Raw genomic sequence first — 19523 nt, 5'->3', positions numbered from 1 at the left:
GCATTAAAAGTCGAAATTAAAACTAAATATTAAGAACATCTAATTTCATTAACAGGAATATGTAACTAATATGCAATAAGTTTTTCAGAAAGAAAATATAATATAGAATATTTTCCTCTCTAATACCTTCAGGAAAAGCATAAATTGACAACAGGAATGAATTTAACATTTCTGATTATTAATCGCTTTATTATTATCCAATAAATTTGGAGCAGAAGTGGTAATAATTAGTTAAAAGAATGTTATTTCTTCACTTTTTGTAAAATTAATTCAAATATAAGAATCTGAAAGTATTGATGAAAAACCCTCTTTAACTTTCATATCGAAAGAATATGCAGGATATTGAATTTTTTCAAATTTAATATACATTACTCTTCCAAAACTTTTCTATCAAAGTTTGACGCTACAAAAATCACCCGCTATTATTGAGTAGTCTTAATGAATAATACTAATACTAAATGTATTACTAATAGATACTAATAAGGAAATTGTTAAATACTAATTATGAAATTGATCTTTCAGGCGGCTTCTCAGATTTTCTTTCATTGCTGGATGGTAAGTTTTTTCGTAAATTATAAACGACGCTATTTCTTCCATAAAAGTGACATAGTGATATTTTTCATAATTCTTAATTCTTCCATAAGTGATAATTATAAAGTGATTGGTCAACAAAATATTAATTTTAAATATATTTAATACAAAATTTATTTAATAATATATTAAATAAATATTTAATATACTATTTATATTTTATAATATTTATTTTTTAATATATTATAATATTATTAAATATTTAATATATTTAATACAAAATATTTATAATAATTGTTGTTATACAATAACAATTTTTATAAATATTTTGTAGTATAACAGATAATCAATAGTTTTGCAAATCTCATGAATTTTTATTTACAGAAATTTTTAAAATGCATTATTAATGAACAATATTTCACGTTCGCAGTCAAATATTCTAATGACACCATAAAAATGGCAATGAAACATTAGTATACAATATAAGGAATCGCATGTTTAAACATAGGTAGAAAGGACTTAAAAACATTTTTATTTAAGAAATATTGCACAATTCTTTAATTTATTAATTGAAATCATTAAAAATACCTAAAATTTCAAAATATTCCCATGACAATATCATCCCGAACTCTTTGGGTTGAATACTTTTCTAAAAGTTTTAAAGCACATTCTAAATTATAATGAAAGAAATTATACTGAAAAGAAACTTCTATAAAACTGGATTGATTATTAAAATTAAAAATGGAAATTAAAATTTAATACGACGTAAAATGAAATTAAATAAATAAGAATAAAATAAGGATAAGAAGAAAAAAAATCAATAAATGATATTCTTGATTAATATGAGGAAATGTATTATTATTACAGGTGGTGGCTCTAAAGGATCAGGAGGTAAGTACTTATAATCGGGAAATAATCTTATTTTAGAATAAAGACATTAGAAAAATACTTTTTTTTCCATTTCTTTATTTTATTTAAATTTTCGAAAAGAGATATATATATACTAGAATGAGTTTAACCTTAAAACTTTCAGAAAATAATTAAAATATAAATCCATTGGTGTGAAATATTTATCAATATTTTTAAACTGACTGAAAATTAGAACTAAAAGAATTATACAAAAGTGATATTTTTCGAAATTTTGACAAAAACTGAATTCGGTACTAAGCGCCAGAAGCGGAAATTAAAACTTAATGATAAGAAAAAAATAACTTCATCAGATATATGTGCATTTAATTCGAGGAAATGCATAAATATTTGCAGATGTATATCGGTTAGAAAGTAAATAATCCCATTTATGAAGAGAATAAAATACGTTAATAATAAGATATATTATTATTATTAATAATAAGTTAATATTTCTAAAATTAAGATCGCAATTTTAGAATCGCTCGATTCGGAATTTGTTTCAGGTTGAATAGATAGTATTCAACAGATTCGTTATAAAATTAATTATTGTAAAACTGTTTTGCAATATAATTTTCATTGAAATCAAATAAAAAAAGACACTATTAAATACTGAGTTTTTTCCAATGTTAGGCGCCTGAAAAGAAATTAATTTTCAGATAACTGTATTATTTTTGCAAAATTCGTGTAAAGCGTGAATGAAATACCACTTTCTTAAAAATATCGATATCTTAGTTCAAGAATTTTAGTTCAATTATTTCAGATTAAAAACTTAATAAATATTTGCACAATTGCAGCTTAAATATTTATTGATAGTTTCTTTAAAATTATAACTAATAAATATACAAAGTTAACAAATTTTGTTAAAAATGGTGCATTTTATGGTTTTTAACAAATTTTAATTTAAAGTATTTCATGATAAATCTTCAAAAAAAGTATGATTTCTTTTTCGAAACAGTAATTGTTATATTTAAGCATTTTCTGATTTGATGATTCTTTTGAAAATTTCTATTCTTATTAGATATGATTTTTGTTTTCTTGGGATTTAATTTTTGATATTCCGTCATCAAAATTTTCAAAAATATCAATATGTCGAGAAATTTAATTAAATTTGAGTTCCATACATACTTCACCTCTTAATAAAGTATTTGAGAAAGAAATAATAGGATAATCAATTAAAAAATTAATCGCACTGCTTAAGGAAAAATAAACAGGATTGCAGTTTTAAAGTAACTTTAATTACCTCAGAAAGTTTCCTGCAAATTTTAAATTTAGCGAAATTAAATTAGGTTTTTTTATAATGCTTCTGCAAAAAATTTATGTTCAATGGCATTCATGAGAGCTGCGATCTCAGAATTTGTTTCAGTTATTTTTTGTTTCAGTTTCAGAATTTAATTCAGTTTCTCTTGTGTCAATACTGCCTATATCTGTATATTTATTCACTTCGAGATAACCTGACGTGAAATTGTATTTTCCTCATACAATTCATGCAATTACAAACAAATTTCAGTGCAATTACACCATTTTGTTCCAAAAAAATGAATCCTTACATACCTTTGCAATTTGTATGCCAAATTAAAATTAGCGCGTGAAACCATTACATCATACGTTACATATAAGTATCTGAAGTGCTTCTAGAAAGATCTATCAAAATTGCCGTTTATTGAAATTTTTTAAGGGAGGGATATAATTTTTTGAATGACCTGCGTAGTTTCAGTAATAAATTAAAAATTACTTGCTAAAAAGGAAACAATGATTACATTTAAAAAATAAATTCGGTTTCCAAATGAAAGAGTACTTTAAGAAAACTGTTTTTATTACATGCATTACTTCTGAATTTTATTTTTGTAAAATATTACAGATTCTCTTTTTTTAAGGTTAATTAAATTTGGCCTAGGCATTTAACGGAAGCTCTACAGACTTCATACTATAATCAATCCCTTTTTTTCAATTTTATGATTTCAAGAGTTAATAAATCTGCCTCTAGAGGTATAAGACTGCTTCAATTCAATGATTTTTTTTTCAAAATGAAGATCACACAATTGTATCAATGAAACATCAAACAGGAATCTCGAGCAGCTTACATCCGTAGATCTTGAAAATCCATCAATAACATCCGAATCCTGACTCATAATCAGCCTGTGACTGCAACTTAGCAAAGACTAAACAAGTAGTCCTTAGTGCAATTCAGCTACCTTGGTATAAAACGATTAAAATTATAAAGTTTGCTCCTATCGAAGGGCAACCCTTTCATAACTAATCGTTCATGTTTTTTTTCAAAATAAACCCTCAAATTTACTTACTTTAATATACGCAATGGCATGAATGTGCACGTTACTTGCGAAAAATACAATGATAGTATTCTATAGAATTAGCAAAGACTAGATAGTTTAGTTAGATTATACTATTTGATTATGCTATATATATATTGTATAACGTATTTTATACTATTATATTAGACAATTTTATAGAATAATAAATTCTTTTGAGAAAAATATCAAAAACAATATCTTGATCAATCTTTTTTTTAAATGCCTGCATTATTTAGAGTTACAAATTCTGAGACTAAGATGAAGGTTAGAAGTATTGTGCGTCACCAAAATCAAGTGATTTTCCAAACGAATCTGTGGTATATTTCTTACTTTGCCGGTTTGTTACTTGGCATTGTATATAAAAGCGAAAAAAATGTAAAATGTTAATTAATGTATGCTTTGTCTAAATGTCCTAGGCATTCTATAGAATAGTGGATTTCAAATTTTTTCAGTAATATAAAGACTCTGAAAAGTATTTATAATTGTTCTCATACTCAAGTTAAATTTGTATTAATGGTTCGAAAGGATGACATATGTTGTTTTACTTTTACAACAGGTCTAGGTAAGTCAAATATGCTATTTGCTTTTTATATTTCAATTTTAAAGAGCAGCCATTCGCCAAAGATCAACAAAAATTTAAATTAAAATTACATTTCTTTTATTTAATGCAGATTTACTTAAAAACCCTGATTTACTTTATTAAATAAAATTCAAAATTTAAGCACAAAGAAGGCCATGCAGAATTCATTTTTATTCATGAAATTTATCGCAACTTATACAAAACTGTAAATACTCTAAGACTTCTTAGAAAAAAAATCATAATTAGTTCTTAAAATATTTCGGAAAATTTGAGTATTTTTTTTTTCAAATAGGCTTAATCAGATTAGATGTCCAATATAAGCTTCATCGGCACGATAATTATTTGTACTGTCCGATTCATTTTTTCATTTGCATAGTCATAAGAAGTGAATTAAGAACAAATGAAGGCGAAATATCTCCAAATCAACTCAAAACACTAAATAAAAATTATTAATTAAATATTAAAATCCAAGCTTCAAATTGCATTGAACTAATGTGCCTGAATTTATAGGCTATAATTTTATTAGCGAGCCAAAATTAATGGATGCAAAAATGTTAATTTTGTCTGGATATAACAGACGTAATTGCCCATACATATAATAACATTTCTTTTCATAAGTATAGAAAACATGGTACGTTATCAAACTTTCTGAAATCGTACTACTGGAATGATATTTTGCATGAACAATGTAGCAACATCTGAAAATTACTATTCAGAATTCCCCTTTTGGGGGAAATAATTGCATATTGCGAATTATTTTTTTTTAATTATTTCCTTTGATAATCAAATATCTTAATGTTGAAGAGTTACTTAAGCTCAAAAATAAATATATGTACCTTTCTTAACTTGGTTACTTTTCTTTGTTTATTAATTTAATTACTTTTGCAAACACTAAAATATTTGATGTTTTAATATAAGATAACAGAATTTTACCTTCAAGATAAAATGTCCCCCAAACCTTATATGTCATATTTATTAAGGTGTATTTTTTTACTTAGTTATAAAAGTAACTAATTCAGGTGAATTTTAAATAAATGATCATAGCATTTATTTTCAAAACACTAAAATATAAGATTATCGAATTGTACCTTCAAACTAAAATGTCTCTAAACCTTATATGTTAATTTTATTACGTTTTTCTGGTCATTACTTAGATATAAAAAAAACTAATTCAGATGAATTCTGAATAATTAATCATAAATTTAACATTTCAGATTTGTCTAGTCTTCTATCATCATTGACGGGTAAGTTTGATTTCTCACTTATTAATTATATTAAGCCATCCACAGAATTTTTTTAACATAGAAAATCAGTTAAAAGTACAAATCATTTAAATGATTCATTTTGTTGCATATTTATTAATGTTAAATATAAGTCAAAGTTGATAAAAGTTATGAATTTACGTTGATAGGTATTTTATAAAGACATAATTTTAAATATATTCACTTTTGATGCAAAATTCCCAGATTTATTGAATGTTTTAACTCCATATTTAAAATTATTACGAAGCATCGTTTTACTCTTTAACATAAAACATAATTTATACGGGAAGACTCGTATAAGAATATAACAAAACTTTTGCTCACCTCTTTATGATTTCATGGTAAAATATTTGAAATACTATAGAGTGAAAATATTTCCCATTCCAATATTATCACGCAAGTAACCCAAAACACTCTGTATTGAAAATATCAGAAAACTTTGAAAAGTTTCTTCACAACATTTTACGTTATCAAGATAAGTACTCGAAATACCATTGAGTGGAAGAAATTATCTTACCAATATTGTCACAAACACTTTCAATGGAAGAAATTTCTATGCTAATATTGTTACAAATTCTTTCAAGCAAAATGTTTTCTAATGGAGATTATTCTAAATGTTTTTCAAACAGACTATATTCCAATGTATATAGCCTGTCCAATAGTAAAATGTTTGGAAGATTTAAATTAAAGCATTCCGTAAAAAGAAGAAAATTCAAAAAATAAAATATTTTCTTTAAAAAGTAATTGTAAATTTCGAAAAAGTATGTTTTTCTCAAATTCAAAAAGTAAATTATTTGAAAAAGGAAAGATTAAACAATTTATCTTGTTTTTAAATCTTTTTTTACTTGAGTTTGAAGTGAAATATACAATGCACATCGTTTCTCTCCTCAAAATGTACAGGAAATCAGTAAAAACATGTATCATTTGACATGCATTTTTTAAAACTTATATTGTTAAACAATAATACTGACAATCATACAATTTATCTATAAAATCATTAAATCAAACAACTTATATTGTTATACAACTTGTTGTATTGTCATGATAAAGTACTCGAAATATAATAATTATTAAGTTTAGAGTACTTTACAGGAATTTCACTTTAAAGCAAAATTCATGTACTGAGATAATTTTTCTCGAGCACTTCTGTGTGAAAATATTTATTAGTTTTTTTTTAAGCATTCATATCATGAAAAATTCAACGACAGGCAGTTTAATAGAATTATATATTTGACAAAATTGATTTAAATAAAAGCTTTCTTGAATCATAAAATAAGAAATGAAGTATTAAAAAAAAACTAATCCTTTTTTTTTCTTTTGAAGATGGTGGATTAGGAGGTAAGTAACTTCAAAATTTATTCATATGTCGCGATAACATTGTAAAACTTTTTCTATGCCAAATAATATTTATTTCCTTATTTATATATATATATAAAAAAAAACTTTGAAAATTTATAAAATTTCTTGCTTTTACAGGTGATCTAGGTATGTTGGGCATATTATTATTAATCTAAATTAACCTTTTAATAAAAGATCTGGTTTCAAAGATAACAAAAAAATTACAAATTAGAATTGAACAGATTATCTTCAGTTAGAATATAAAATATTTCACTTTTAAAGTCTATGCGTTTGAAATATTATTATGCCAATATAAATAACATATTTTGGGGAGAAACAATTATATTTTTTAAATTATATCTGAAGCTTAAAAATATTACCTCCATTGAAGCCTTAGTAATACGTCATCTATTCAATATCAAGCACTCAGGTGGGGGATAACCCAAAATTTAATATGAAAAATTAAATTTATTTACTTAAGTCATCTAATACTCCGAAATAAGAAAAAATACTCTTTAATTTAAGCTTATGAATACATAGAGTAATTGCGCGGAATAGCTCATGAACAATCAATAAATCTCCTAGAATTTTATCTGAATCCAATATCCAAATGCTTATACATAAGCACTCAGGCAAAGAAAAATTCCTTTATATGAAAAAAGTATAAAAAAACTAAATAAGTAGATTAGTAATTTTTTTAAGGTATCCAGTATTCAAAAATAGACATGATTATTCTTTTAGACGATATATTTCGGATATGCAATTTCAAGAATGAATAATTTAGTTAAATCTATTTCAAAGCCGCACTAACAGAATGACGTGCTACATGGAAGACTTTACAATTTCCCCCCATCTTCTTATAGGGAAATCACGGTGCTGAATTGTTGCTTAGCGAGCTGATTCTTTTTATAATCATATTTTAATTTATCCATTTTTTTTAATGATTTCATTTTACATTCTAGTTAAAATCAACTTCAGTGATTCTTATTTTACGAGCTGACTCTATACAGTCATGTTTTACTTGATCCAATTTTTTACTGATTTCATTTTTTTATGCTAGTTATAGTCAACTTTAGTGATTCTTATAATACAGGTTTTACAGTTAATTTGTTTGGTATTGAAATAATTATGCATTGGTAGCATTACATATTTTTTATGCTTGCATGTCGTTTTCGGTATTTTAAAGTTCTATTACAGAGTTAGGGTTCTTTTAAGACCCTCAAGCGAAAAATTGCAAAAGCTGATTTACTACAATTATTCTATGGCTTTTATTTTGGTTTAATATAATAACAGTAAATTCTTTTGATTGTTAATATATTAATCATAAAATAACTATTTCAGATCTTGCAAATTTAATACCGAATCTTTTTGGTAAGTCATCCGATTAATTTTATTACTTCTAACAACTTCATATTTATTACAATAGCAATAGTTATGAATACATATTCAGAGCAAATTCAGTAAGCTATAATAAAAATGCTGCTGTGCAAAACTAATGGCTTTATATAGACTGGAATATAAAATAATGTGAAATTTCTTTTAAATCAAACATAATTCAGAAAAACAATGTTCCAACTATGTTTTTACCCGTACAAAAATTTGTAGTCGCACATTCATGGTTCAACTTCAAGCATGTCTTATAGAGGATAGAGTTCTCGCAAGTATTTCGGAAATAAAATATAATTCATCACGTTTCCGATGCAAAGTCATGAAGTAAATTTAATTTATATGACAATATTGTCAGGAATTCTGTAGCTTGATTATTTATATAAAACTAAGATTTAAATAAGATTAAAAATAGTTAATAAAATGAAACATAGCAAGATATTTCTTTAATTCTATATGTAAAAATAAATCTGCATAGAAAAAAGTAGCACGTCGATCGTATTTACACCCTAACCGAAAAACCGAAATAAATATCACATATTGGAGTACTTTTAATATACTTTTATACACTTTTACTCGTATTAAAAGTTTGCATATTGCATACAAATAGAAACTATCAAGGACAAATAATATATATAATAAATATTTCGATGTTGTTCTTGTTCTCTTTCGTAGCTTTCTGTATGAAATAAATTTAATATAATCCTCGTTCTTAAGTGATCCGTTTCATAATTTACATATTCTGAACAGATTTCGTAGTTTACTCAGTATTTAAAGGCGCAAGGCAATACCTCAACCAGCATATTGTCCAAAACTTCCACTCTTAAATTGATGAAAGAATGGCGAATTTAATGGGATACGTACCCAGCAAATTGCGGCATTTGATGTGGGAACAATGAATGTGTTCAAGAACACCTTGGGTAAATTTTTTTCCTAGTAAATACTCCAAATTAAAAAAAAAATATGTTATTGTGTTTTTTGATTTAAGACAAAACAAAATCATTTAATTAATATTATTTTTTAAGAATTTTCTGTGTTTTAGGGAAGAAATGACTATTCGATGCATATTTTAGAGCTCTTTCGTTACAAATGCAATGTATTTTACATTTTTTGTTGGGGTGGGGCAGAGCTGTTCATTTGCGTTTTTTAGCATTCATTGTCTAGATGGCAGAGGTATATACTGCAAAAGAAATCTTAATGATCCATTGTGAATCAGGAATGCTGTAGCTTAATTCTTTAGAGACAATTGTTAATTCATTAATGTGACGTGGACGTTTAAGGGGATTTCGGACTCAGGTTACGTCCTCGTCATCTGAAAATGATGAATTCCATCTCCAAAATATTTATTGCTCATGGTGATCTTCAAAATTTCCGATTCTACATTTTCTCATTGTTTTATTTGTTTTGTAACTAATATGCTAAATTTATTTTGATTAGTAATGATATAAGTACTATAATAAGATAAATATATTTCAGATGAATTCTCTCATCTTTTCGGTAAGTAGCAAAATTATGTTATAAATAAAATAAGCTTCTTTTTCAGGAAGAGTTGTGTGTTTTTTTGTTAATCATTCAAACTGTCAATTATTTTGATTCCTTAGTTTTAAAAATGCAGTTTCACGAATATGTTTTTGTATGTTTTCTACACTTTAACCGGTTAACTGATTCGACTTCTTGGAAAAATGTTTACCTAAATTGTTTCGCAAAAATAATAATTAGCGATGACTGTACAACTGAATTTTAGAATACATCTTCTTCAGATGCGACTGTACTACTGAATTTTAGAATACAACTTTGTCAGATGCGAGTGTACGATTGAATTTTAGAATACAACTTCTTCAGATACGACTGAGTCAGATATAACTGAGTTAAGAGTTACTACATTTAGGGATTGCAATACCGAACCAAAATTACAATACCGATATTCGGTATTTTTTAGATCTTAATACCGGGATACCGGTTTTAATACCGGTATTAGAAATTTTAGAAAAAGAAAGAAAACACAGGCGTTTCTTTGTTTTATTTGTCAGCTTTATTAGAGAGTGTAACTATCACAAAAATTAATTTGGAACTTATAAATTATAACAGTATATAATCACAAAAAAGTAAAGAAACATCTTATTTATTTAAATCACAAAAAAGTGTAAATATCACTATTCAGTCTGGGGTACTATTACAACTTTTTGAAATGTGATCTTAAAAAACATAATGCATCCATTGTACTGTCATTAAGCCTGAAAAGAAATTTTGTGTAAAAATGACCAGCTGTCGAAAACGCTCTTTCGGCATCTACGCTAGTTGGTGGTACTGTTAGCTATGTGAGGGTCCAATGCACATATTCTAATACATAGATATTAGCAACGCTAGGTAAAATATTAATAACTAACAATTAATAAAATTAATTCTTCTTCTTATTATTATTTTTCTTTTATCAAAAATATTCCTCATAATTATTAAAAAAATTATAATAACACCCTCAAAGTTACGTTCAATATATATTGTCTGTTACTAATCTGTCAATTTAGCCGAATAGAAGATAAAAGGCCATCGAGCCTAGAAGCTTCTCTAAAACCCCCATATCATTGGTATTGGCAATGTGCGATATACTTTTTCCAAGTATTTACCTCTAAATCCCTCATCTTTAAATAAATCGATTTCTCGTCGGATGGTTTTGGATATAGCTGATTTCTGTATTGTATTTTGGTTCGTTGAAATTTTTTCTATTTATCCCTAATTCTGATTTTTGTTCAAGAGGTAATTCCTTTTCACTATCGACATTCATAATATTTGATAACTGTACCGAATTCTTTTGAATGTGGAGAGGTTTGTGAGTAAAAAGTTTTAAGAAAATTTACTATAAACTTAATCAGATTTGAATTCGTTATTTTCTTTTCTTCTTTTCATTTTCATTTTTAAAATCATTATAATGATGTAAATACAATAAGACATTTTCTATTTCGATATGCCTTTCTTCTGTGCGATTTTTGAATGTAATATATAATCTTCAGATAGAGATGTGTGCTGTTAGGAGTAAACGGTGCCAACGTGTTTTAAAATCTAATATTAACATATATTCTGTTTTATTTTCAGTTAGTATGTATTTTAATAATATGTCATCTTTTATAGAGGAACGTTTAAATATCTTAACAAATGTCCAAACTAAATAAATTATAGGAAGCAATTCTTGATGGGTTAATATCTCATCCTCATTAGCAATAACTTCTTCAACAATTACATTGTTATTATCTTCATTGTCAATATCACTCTCACTCTTATTCTCTTCAAAGTTGGAATCCGAAGTTTCTATATCCACAGTATTTGGATTCTTCTGTTCTTTATTTTTTTTATAATGCATCTATTATTCCTAACTGAATTCCATGAGCATAGAACAACTGCTGATTTGCATCAATCAACTTTCAACTTTTTTTCATAACTGTTTCTCCATCAGTCATTATGGATACAATTTCTTTTTTCAGGGATAATCCATGTTTCGCTAATTTAGATTTAAGCAATTAATTAAGCCATTAATTAATTAATTGATTTTGCCAGTTAGGGAAACATAAAAACAAAAACGTACATTATTTTGCTATGTTGGCTATCCCTGAACATATAGTGAGACAATTTTAAAAATTTCTAGTAAGTGCCGAAAAACCGGTATTTAAACTTGTGAATACTGGTATTACAAAATTGTACAAATGGCTCAAAATACCGGTATTCGGTATCCCGGTATACCAGTATTGCAATCCCTAACTACATTCTAAGAACATTTAAATAGCGTTATGTAGCGATGTTTCTCCTATCCTCTTGTAAAATTTAATAAAGTAATAATAAGTTGAAATTATTAATTTAACTTCTAGCAAATTATAAATAGTTTTGAATTGAAATTTTTTTTGATGTGCAAAATGAATATGCAACAAACCAATGAATATTTAAAACAAATAAATGCTTCAATGAATAATTTAATCAATTAATTTAAACTATCATTTGACATTAAATTCAGTTTTCTAACAAAATTTGAAGATGCACAGGCTGAAATCAGTAAAACAGGACTCAAGAAAGTAGATTTAATATGAATTTTATTTTATTGTAAAAACATGCAGTTCGGTTCTAGATCAAAATATTATTTATAATTCTTTCTAAAACTAAAAAGTCTATAAATATTTGAGTCTATATACAAGAGAAATAATAATAATAAAATAATCTTCAGAATGTGAGAACTAATGTTTTTAATCCCATTCAATTGCCCTCATATTATTTTAAAAGATTACATTGTGGAATAATATTTTTATCTTTAATTTTTACATGCAATTTTACCTGATTCAATTGCCCTTATATTATTTTAAAATATTACATTAAGGAATTGTATTTTTATCTTTAATTTTTCCATGCAGTTTTATGGAATTGCATTTATCTCTTTGTATTTTAGGTATTATTTAGAAGTAGCAATATAAATTTTCTTTAGTTAGTTCCTTAACGCCATCAAACAGAACATTCTATATCATCATCTACATAATTGTTTTAGTGTCTTTTTATTTTATGCAACGTCTGTTAACATGTGTATCCGTGTATATTATCTGATATTCTTTCGTTATTAGAATCATTTATCAAATGTTTTTGCTTGTATGTATTGCTCGTTGATTACCCACTCGAATTTAAAATTTAAAACTTCTTGCTGCTTCTCAAAACTTTTAAGAAAATATAATTAAAAAAAATCAATGGACTAATGGTAACAGAAGCCAGCTTAGAACCAGCCATAGAAGAAAAAAATATAATTATTTCAGTTCACTAACCCAGCATCTTTAGTTTCTTCCACCTTCAACTGTTTATATCACATTCTAGGTTATAATTTATTTTTAACCATTTTTACACAGAAATGATATATTATGTTGTATGTTGATAATGTTAAGACTAACAATAATAAAATATTTCAGGCATGTCCAGCGATATTTTCAGTAAGTATTTCCATTTATATCATAATTGGCAGTTTCTTCTTTCTACTATACACAGATTGTTATTAATAAGAGAATAAAGTTTATTTACTTATTTGTTTACAGTTTAATGCATCATCTGCGTTGCTATAAAAGCTGTTATAGTATACAAATTCATATAACCCAGTAGAATGAAATATAAATAAATATTTGCAATGATATTTTAAAAAATTGGAATTATTTTATGAAACTATGACTTAAGTTTCGTCTTTAAGCATATCTTATAAACTGATGGAGACACTAAAAATATCACGTTAAAATGCGTTTGAATTAAATAAATAAAAATGAATGTAATTCCCCATACGATGACAAATTAGTTTAATTTTTTGTTTAATTAGTTTTGTTACCCACCAACTAAAAGCAATGAACAAAATAAAACTTTTTAGCATAGATGGAACCTCTTATATGAATAGAAAAACTGCGAATTTCAAATTAACAGTAAGATTTAATTCACAAATAATACAGGGTGTTCATTAATTATTGTCGGGGTTTCCGTACCTCATAATTTTCGAATAAAAAATATTGCGCAAAAACCGATGACGTATTCGTAAATTACAACTCAAAGAATTTTATTAATGATTTTAAAGTGTAAAAGCTTTCACAATTTGCACTTTGTAGGCATTCAGCTGAAGGCGATTATGTATTCGTAAATTCGCTGAACAAATTTTGACTCGAATTGAGGATGATGAAAATTACCTTCGGAAATGGTTCTTCAGTGACGAATCCACTTTTCATGTGTCAGAAAAAGTGAATAAACATAACTGTAGAATATGGGGCTCGGAGAACCCGCACGATTATCAAAAGTCAAAATTTGTTCAGCGAATTTACGAATACATAATCGCCTTCAGCTGAATGCCTACAAAGTGCAAATTGTGCAAGCTTTACACTTTAATATCATTAATAAAATTCTTTGAGTTGTAATTTACGAATACGTAATCGGTTTTTGCGTAATATTTTTTATTCGAAAGTTATGAGGTACGGAAACCCCGACAATAATTAATGAACATCCTATACTACGAAATGAATTGTAAGCTCATTATAATTTTTTTTAAAAAAATAGAGACTGAAAAATCATAGCAATCATATCACTCAAATTCTAATTTCATTCAGTTGGGATTTTTTTTCTTTCTGCTTGTAAATTTTCATAAATTTAAGAATTTCTTAGAAGCCATGATATTATAAAATATCTGTGTTCGCCTGATTAACTTCTCTGCGATTGCATAAATTCTCCACAAATTATTTTCTATATATTTTATAAATCCGATAATTGCAGAAAATTTGGAAGTTGAAAGCTATTAAATCTCGTGAGATACTGATGCATTATAATTTTGTCTTTGAATTTAATCTAAAATATTTTTATCAACCATGTCTTTATCAAGAATTTTGTTTTTGTTGTTTTTGTTCTGAAGTGAATTATCGAATTTATCCAGTAAAATAAAATGTTGATATATTGATTAATATTTATTAAAATGAAAAATTTCAATACATTATTCTTTTTACCATTTAATGCCATCTCTGAAAAATAACCGGCATGGATAGGCTGAGAATTTAGAAATCTAATTCGAATTGGGATATTATTAATAAGGCTTATTTGTTACAGCATGTAATTAACTAAATACAATTATGGGCGATTATCTTAACACATTAAAGCACACCAGCCATCCGATTTGAAGAAAAGATTATCTTCAAAATGTACATCTTTAATTCAATTTTAAGAAGCTAACTTTTATAGGCCAATAAAAAAAACACAATTATACAAGTTTAATTCGAATATGATCATGATATACATTGTTTGGAAAACTGTATTGAAATACAATAAATAGTTCACTGTTGATAAAAGTAGAAAATTTCTAAAATATGTAAATAAAAAATATCCGCAGGAATAGTTTTACGATTACAGCAATATGAGTAATTATTTATCACCGGCTAAATAGTATTTATAATTATTTAAAAGTTGACATTTTCAGTTATAGCTCTAATTCATGTATCATATAACTAAACTATTACTCAACAAGTAAAAATGATTACTATTTTGTTGTAAATATTGGTAAACTGTTAATTTAATTTAAATTATTATTTTTAATATATATATATATATATATATAAAGCATTAAATTATATATAAAAATTTAATAAATAAAAAATAATTTATTTAATAAAATTATTAATTTTTAAGATAAATATACAGTAAAAGTGATTAATATTAGAAAAACTAATATTAAGTATAATATACAGTAGAAAGAAGTCCTACATACAGTTTTGTAATCTTTCAATTCTGTGGGAAAGTGAGTATGTTTATGGACAAGCTACGTCGTTCCTTGTAAATCACCGCTTACTTACTGGTTTATATGCCTTACTGGAAAATTTAAGGAATATTTCTTCAATATTGTTGGGTAGGGCATTTATATACGAATGGGTAGAAATATGTAGATATACAATAAATATAGAAAGTACGAGCTGAATTCTCCAAGCCGTGCTATTCCTTTATAACATACAGAAAATCCGTTTAATGTAATCATAAATTGTCGAAGGTGATATTACCATTTATATAAATAATATCCATAATAAAATAATAATTCAATAAAAATATGAATGTCTTTATTATTGAATGTGAATATAAATTTTGCACATATAACATATTTATCCATTTTGTTTGAGTATAAGCAAATAATGTTCTATGAGCAATAATTATTTATTAAGAAAAATGTCTTTTAATTGACATTTTAATATCATTTTTTTTTACTCTGTACTGATGTAATATTATTTTCAGACTCTTTAACTGATTTTGCAAGTAAGTTTTATATTTCAACTTTTAAATACTTCACTTTACCTTGGAGATTTTTTAACATTGGATAATAAAATAAATATTTTAAATAACATTAATTCCATGTTATGTTGAACACGGGAATATTATTTCGTCAAACTCCTAATCATGGATGAAAATATAATTTGATTCAACGACACTATGCATCGATAATAAATTTCTTAATTATGGAAATTATTTTCCAACTCTCTAGAATTATATTAGTTTCAGTCAATATTTCATTAGAAAAGATCATGAATGAATGCAGATATTTCTGCAATAAGCCGAATTCTAAGACTAATGGCTACTCCACGATAACTTTCGAAAGCAATTTTTTTCCGAAATAATTTTTACAACATTTTAACATTGAAAACAATAATTTTAAGGATATCTATTAATTTGCCATTTCATCTGTGCCTGAATTTTGCCAACTGGGTAAAATTAATAATTTTCAGAAGTTTTCAACAACATATTTTATTGTTACAAAGAAATGAAATTGCGTCATTTCTTTCCATTGTTGAAAGACAAATCAACAACGATTCTGTTTATCATCTAGGCAGTATTTGCGGTGAATAAAAAAGTAAAATTACAATACCGTGGAATACAACGGATAATTAGATGATAGATTGTTCGAACCTTCACATTTTTAATTAGCATTTAATATCAAGAGACTTGGTTACAATTAAAGGCAGGTGAAGGCCTTATTGTTCACCACGATATGATGTTTAAAGAAACACTTTGGAAATCCGAATTTTAGATCTTGAGGATTAATTACTATAGTTCGTAACCTATATTATTGCATACATTTTTTACTGATTGAGACTATTTTTTTTGTGTGTGTTATGCCAAGCTTTTGTCTCAAAATTTATTACGAATAAATGTGGAACAGCATTAATATCCAAATATAGTTTGGAATATCTATAATTTCATGTGAATAAATTAATATTTAATTATTTGATCAAATTCTGGAAAACGGGAAAGTAAATCAACCATCTGACTCTCCGACCCACCAAGAAAGCACACAGAGTTAAACCATAAACCTGAATGACCGGACCCCCGCAACAGCAGCACTGGCGGGAACTGTGGTTGAATTCTAAGGGCCATCACCGGTCATGGTACAACCCTCCCCGAAGGAAGTGCGTCCCGTCATCGATGGGAGGAGTCAGATCCCCCACCTATTTGTGTACCATCCAGGGAGGTGAGATCCAACCACCATGCCGGAAGCACCCCATCCTCATTTCGAGGTGCCTCCCCCCCGTGGTTAACCGGGAGAGCAATATGTATTTGGTTTTTAGGCTTCAATGTTTTATGTACACCCTTATACAGAATGTACATAAAGGAATATGCTAAATTTTGCAGGACAATTAAAAGAAAAAAGACACATTATAGCCCTGTTATTCAATGGAAATTTAAAAAACTGTATTGGTAAAATGTATTTGGTTTCTAATCTTCAATGCTGTAACTGGACAGCCCTATACAATGTGTACGTAAGTGAATATGTCACTTTTTGCAGAGTCATTAAAAGGAAAAAAAATGTCAATATTGTTATTCTACGGAAATCATAAATAATAGGTGAAAATTTAGCTCCAACACAGTTATAAGTGAGTGTTCAGTATGAATCCTTCCTGAAATACAAAAGATATTGAGGCGATGAAATTACTGATCCCACACTTTTTTCTATATGCCTGGCGTGAAGATTTGAAACTAATGTAGATATGTATTGCATCTATCTACATCCTTTCGACTTTTTTTTCCGATTTTTATTCTTAAGCTACATCAAACAACGGCTGTTTGTTTCGCCTCTACCAATTAACATTGACGAACTTAAGTGTATTTGCAATCTTTCAAAGCGTCATATCAAGCATGCAGCAAAATGTCCGATAAGTTATCGTATCAACCTGATATCCTTCTTATTTCTAGAGAAACTGGCATTGAAAACTTGAATTTAAATTTTAAGCTATTATTTTTTGTCTTAGATTAGCAATAAAACTGTACTTCGTTTTGTACTTGATTTCGTTTAAAATTCTTGCAAAATTGAGATATTCATTTACGAACATCTTATATAATAAAGAACCAAAGTTATAAACCTTTTTATGATATAGATGTTTTTACATAAGATTCTAGAAAACTCTAACTCAACACATTTTATATTTTGAAATTACGTTCTTAGAATTCTATTATACATAGAATTGCAGATGGTTCACTTTTGTATCCTAATTTGCACGCGTTGAAGTTTAATATTCGATGATGACGACGAGAAAATGATTGCTGTCTCATATTTGCATAATTATGTTTGAAGAAATTTGATTAATTCCAATTTAATGTGAAATTTGATTAACTTCAAAAGCATTTGTTCACATTTCAAATACTTTTGAAAAATTTTTAAAAGACTGAATTTCTGAAAAATTAACATATATATTTGTATTTTTAGAGGGAGGAGGTGGTAAGTAAAGTGTACAGTTTATTTTGAGTTATGGATAATTATAGAATTGAAATTATAAATAATTTTAGAATTGAAATTATAAATAATTTTAGAAGTGAAATTATAAATAATTATAGAATAGAAATTACAACTAATTATAGAATTAAAATTATAAATAATTATAGAATTGAAATTATAAATAATTATAGAATTGAAATTACAAATAATTATAGAATTGAAATTATAAATAATTATAGAATTGTAATTACAAATAATTATAGAATTGAAATTATAAATAATTATAGAATTGAAATAATAAATAATTATAGAATTGAAATTATAAATAATTATGTCTAAAAGTAACTTTGAAATCCAGAAAATGTATGTTCTTTCAAAATTTTACAAACTCTTTTCTACTATAATTTAGAATTTCCAAGAATACTTTTAAAGAATTTAAATCAGACATGTTAGTAAATAATTAATCAATAATTTTATATTTTTAGATGGTGGTAAGTAATTGTTTATTTAAACTCTTAATTTAATTACGTTATTGAAATTTCATAAAAGCATAATATATATAGGAACTAGAAACACTTTGCAAATATCAATTTTATTAGAAAAATTATTTTTATTATTTAATATTTACTTTAAATTTAGAAATATCGAAACGAAAGAAGTTATTTTTTAAAGAATAAAGGTTTTGCTGTCTATTTATTCTGAAGAATTCTTAAGGAGCAATTAAAATTTTGATAAAATATTTTTGGTAGGTTTAAAAAAATTCTTTGAGGGAATTATGATATTATTACGTCTAATAGCAGAAATGTCGAAAATGCACAATGTTGTACGTAACCGTAACTAGATTTATCTAATTTTGATTTTATTATAACTTACTACATTATTTCTCAGATTCATGGTATCATTTCTTTTTTCTTATTATTATCTTTTACTTTTCAGTATAGCGAATATTTATTAACAAATTTAGAATTTTCGTTATA

At 26.1% G+C, this 19523-nt stretch overlaps 1 protein-coding gene and 1 long non-coding RNA gene across 2 annotated transcripts in view; both read left to right on the top strand.

Annotated features, from left to right (window-relative positions):
• The window catches only part of LOC129987695 (collagen alpha-2(V) chain-like), a 170000-nt gene extending 162191 nt beyond the window's left edge, over positions 1-7809 (top strand). The window contains exons 105-110 of the mRNA XM_056095646.1: positions 523-555; positions 1399-1422; positions 5544-5573; positions 6915-6929; positions 7068-7076; positions 7793-7809. Of these exons, the coding sequence (XP_055951621.1) occupies positions 523-555; positions 1399-1422; positions 5544-5573; positions 6915-6929; positions 7068-7076; positions 7793-7809 (128 nt within the window). The remainder of the gene's footprint in view (positions 1-522; positions 556-1398; positions 1423-5543; positions 5574-6914; positions 6930-7067; positions 7077-7792) is intronic.
• Positions 7810-8182: 373 nt separating this feature from the next.
• Positions 8183-16094, top strand: LOC129987919 (uncharacterized). Its single transcript, XR_008785616.1, has 4 exons — positions 8183-8300; positions 9792-9812; positions 13247-13267; positions 16074-16094. It is a non-coding gene; the product is annotated as an uncharacterized LOC129987919 (long non-coding RNA).
• The last annotated feature ends 3429 nt before the right edge of the window (positions 16095-19523 follow it).

Source organism: Argiope bruennichi, chromosome 10, assembly GCF_947563725.1.
Source record: "Argiope bruennichi chromosome 10, qqArgBrue1.1, whole genome shotgun sequence".
Classification (NCBI taxonomy): domain Eukaryota; kingdom Metazoa; phylum Arthropoda; class Arachnida; order Araneae; family Araneidae; genus Argiope; species Argiope bruennichi.
This window is presented reverse-complemented; position numbering and strand designations above follow the sequence as displayed.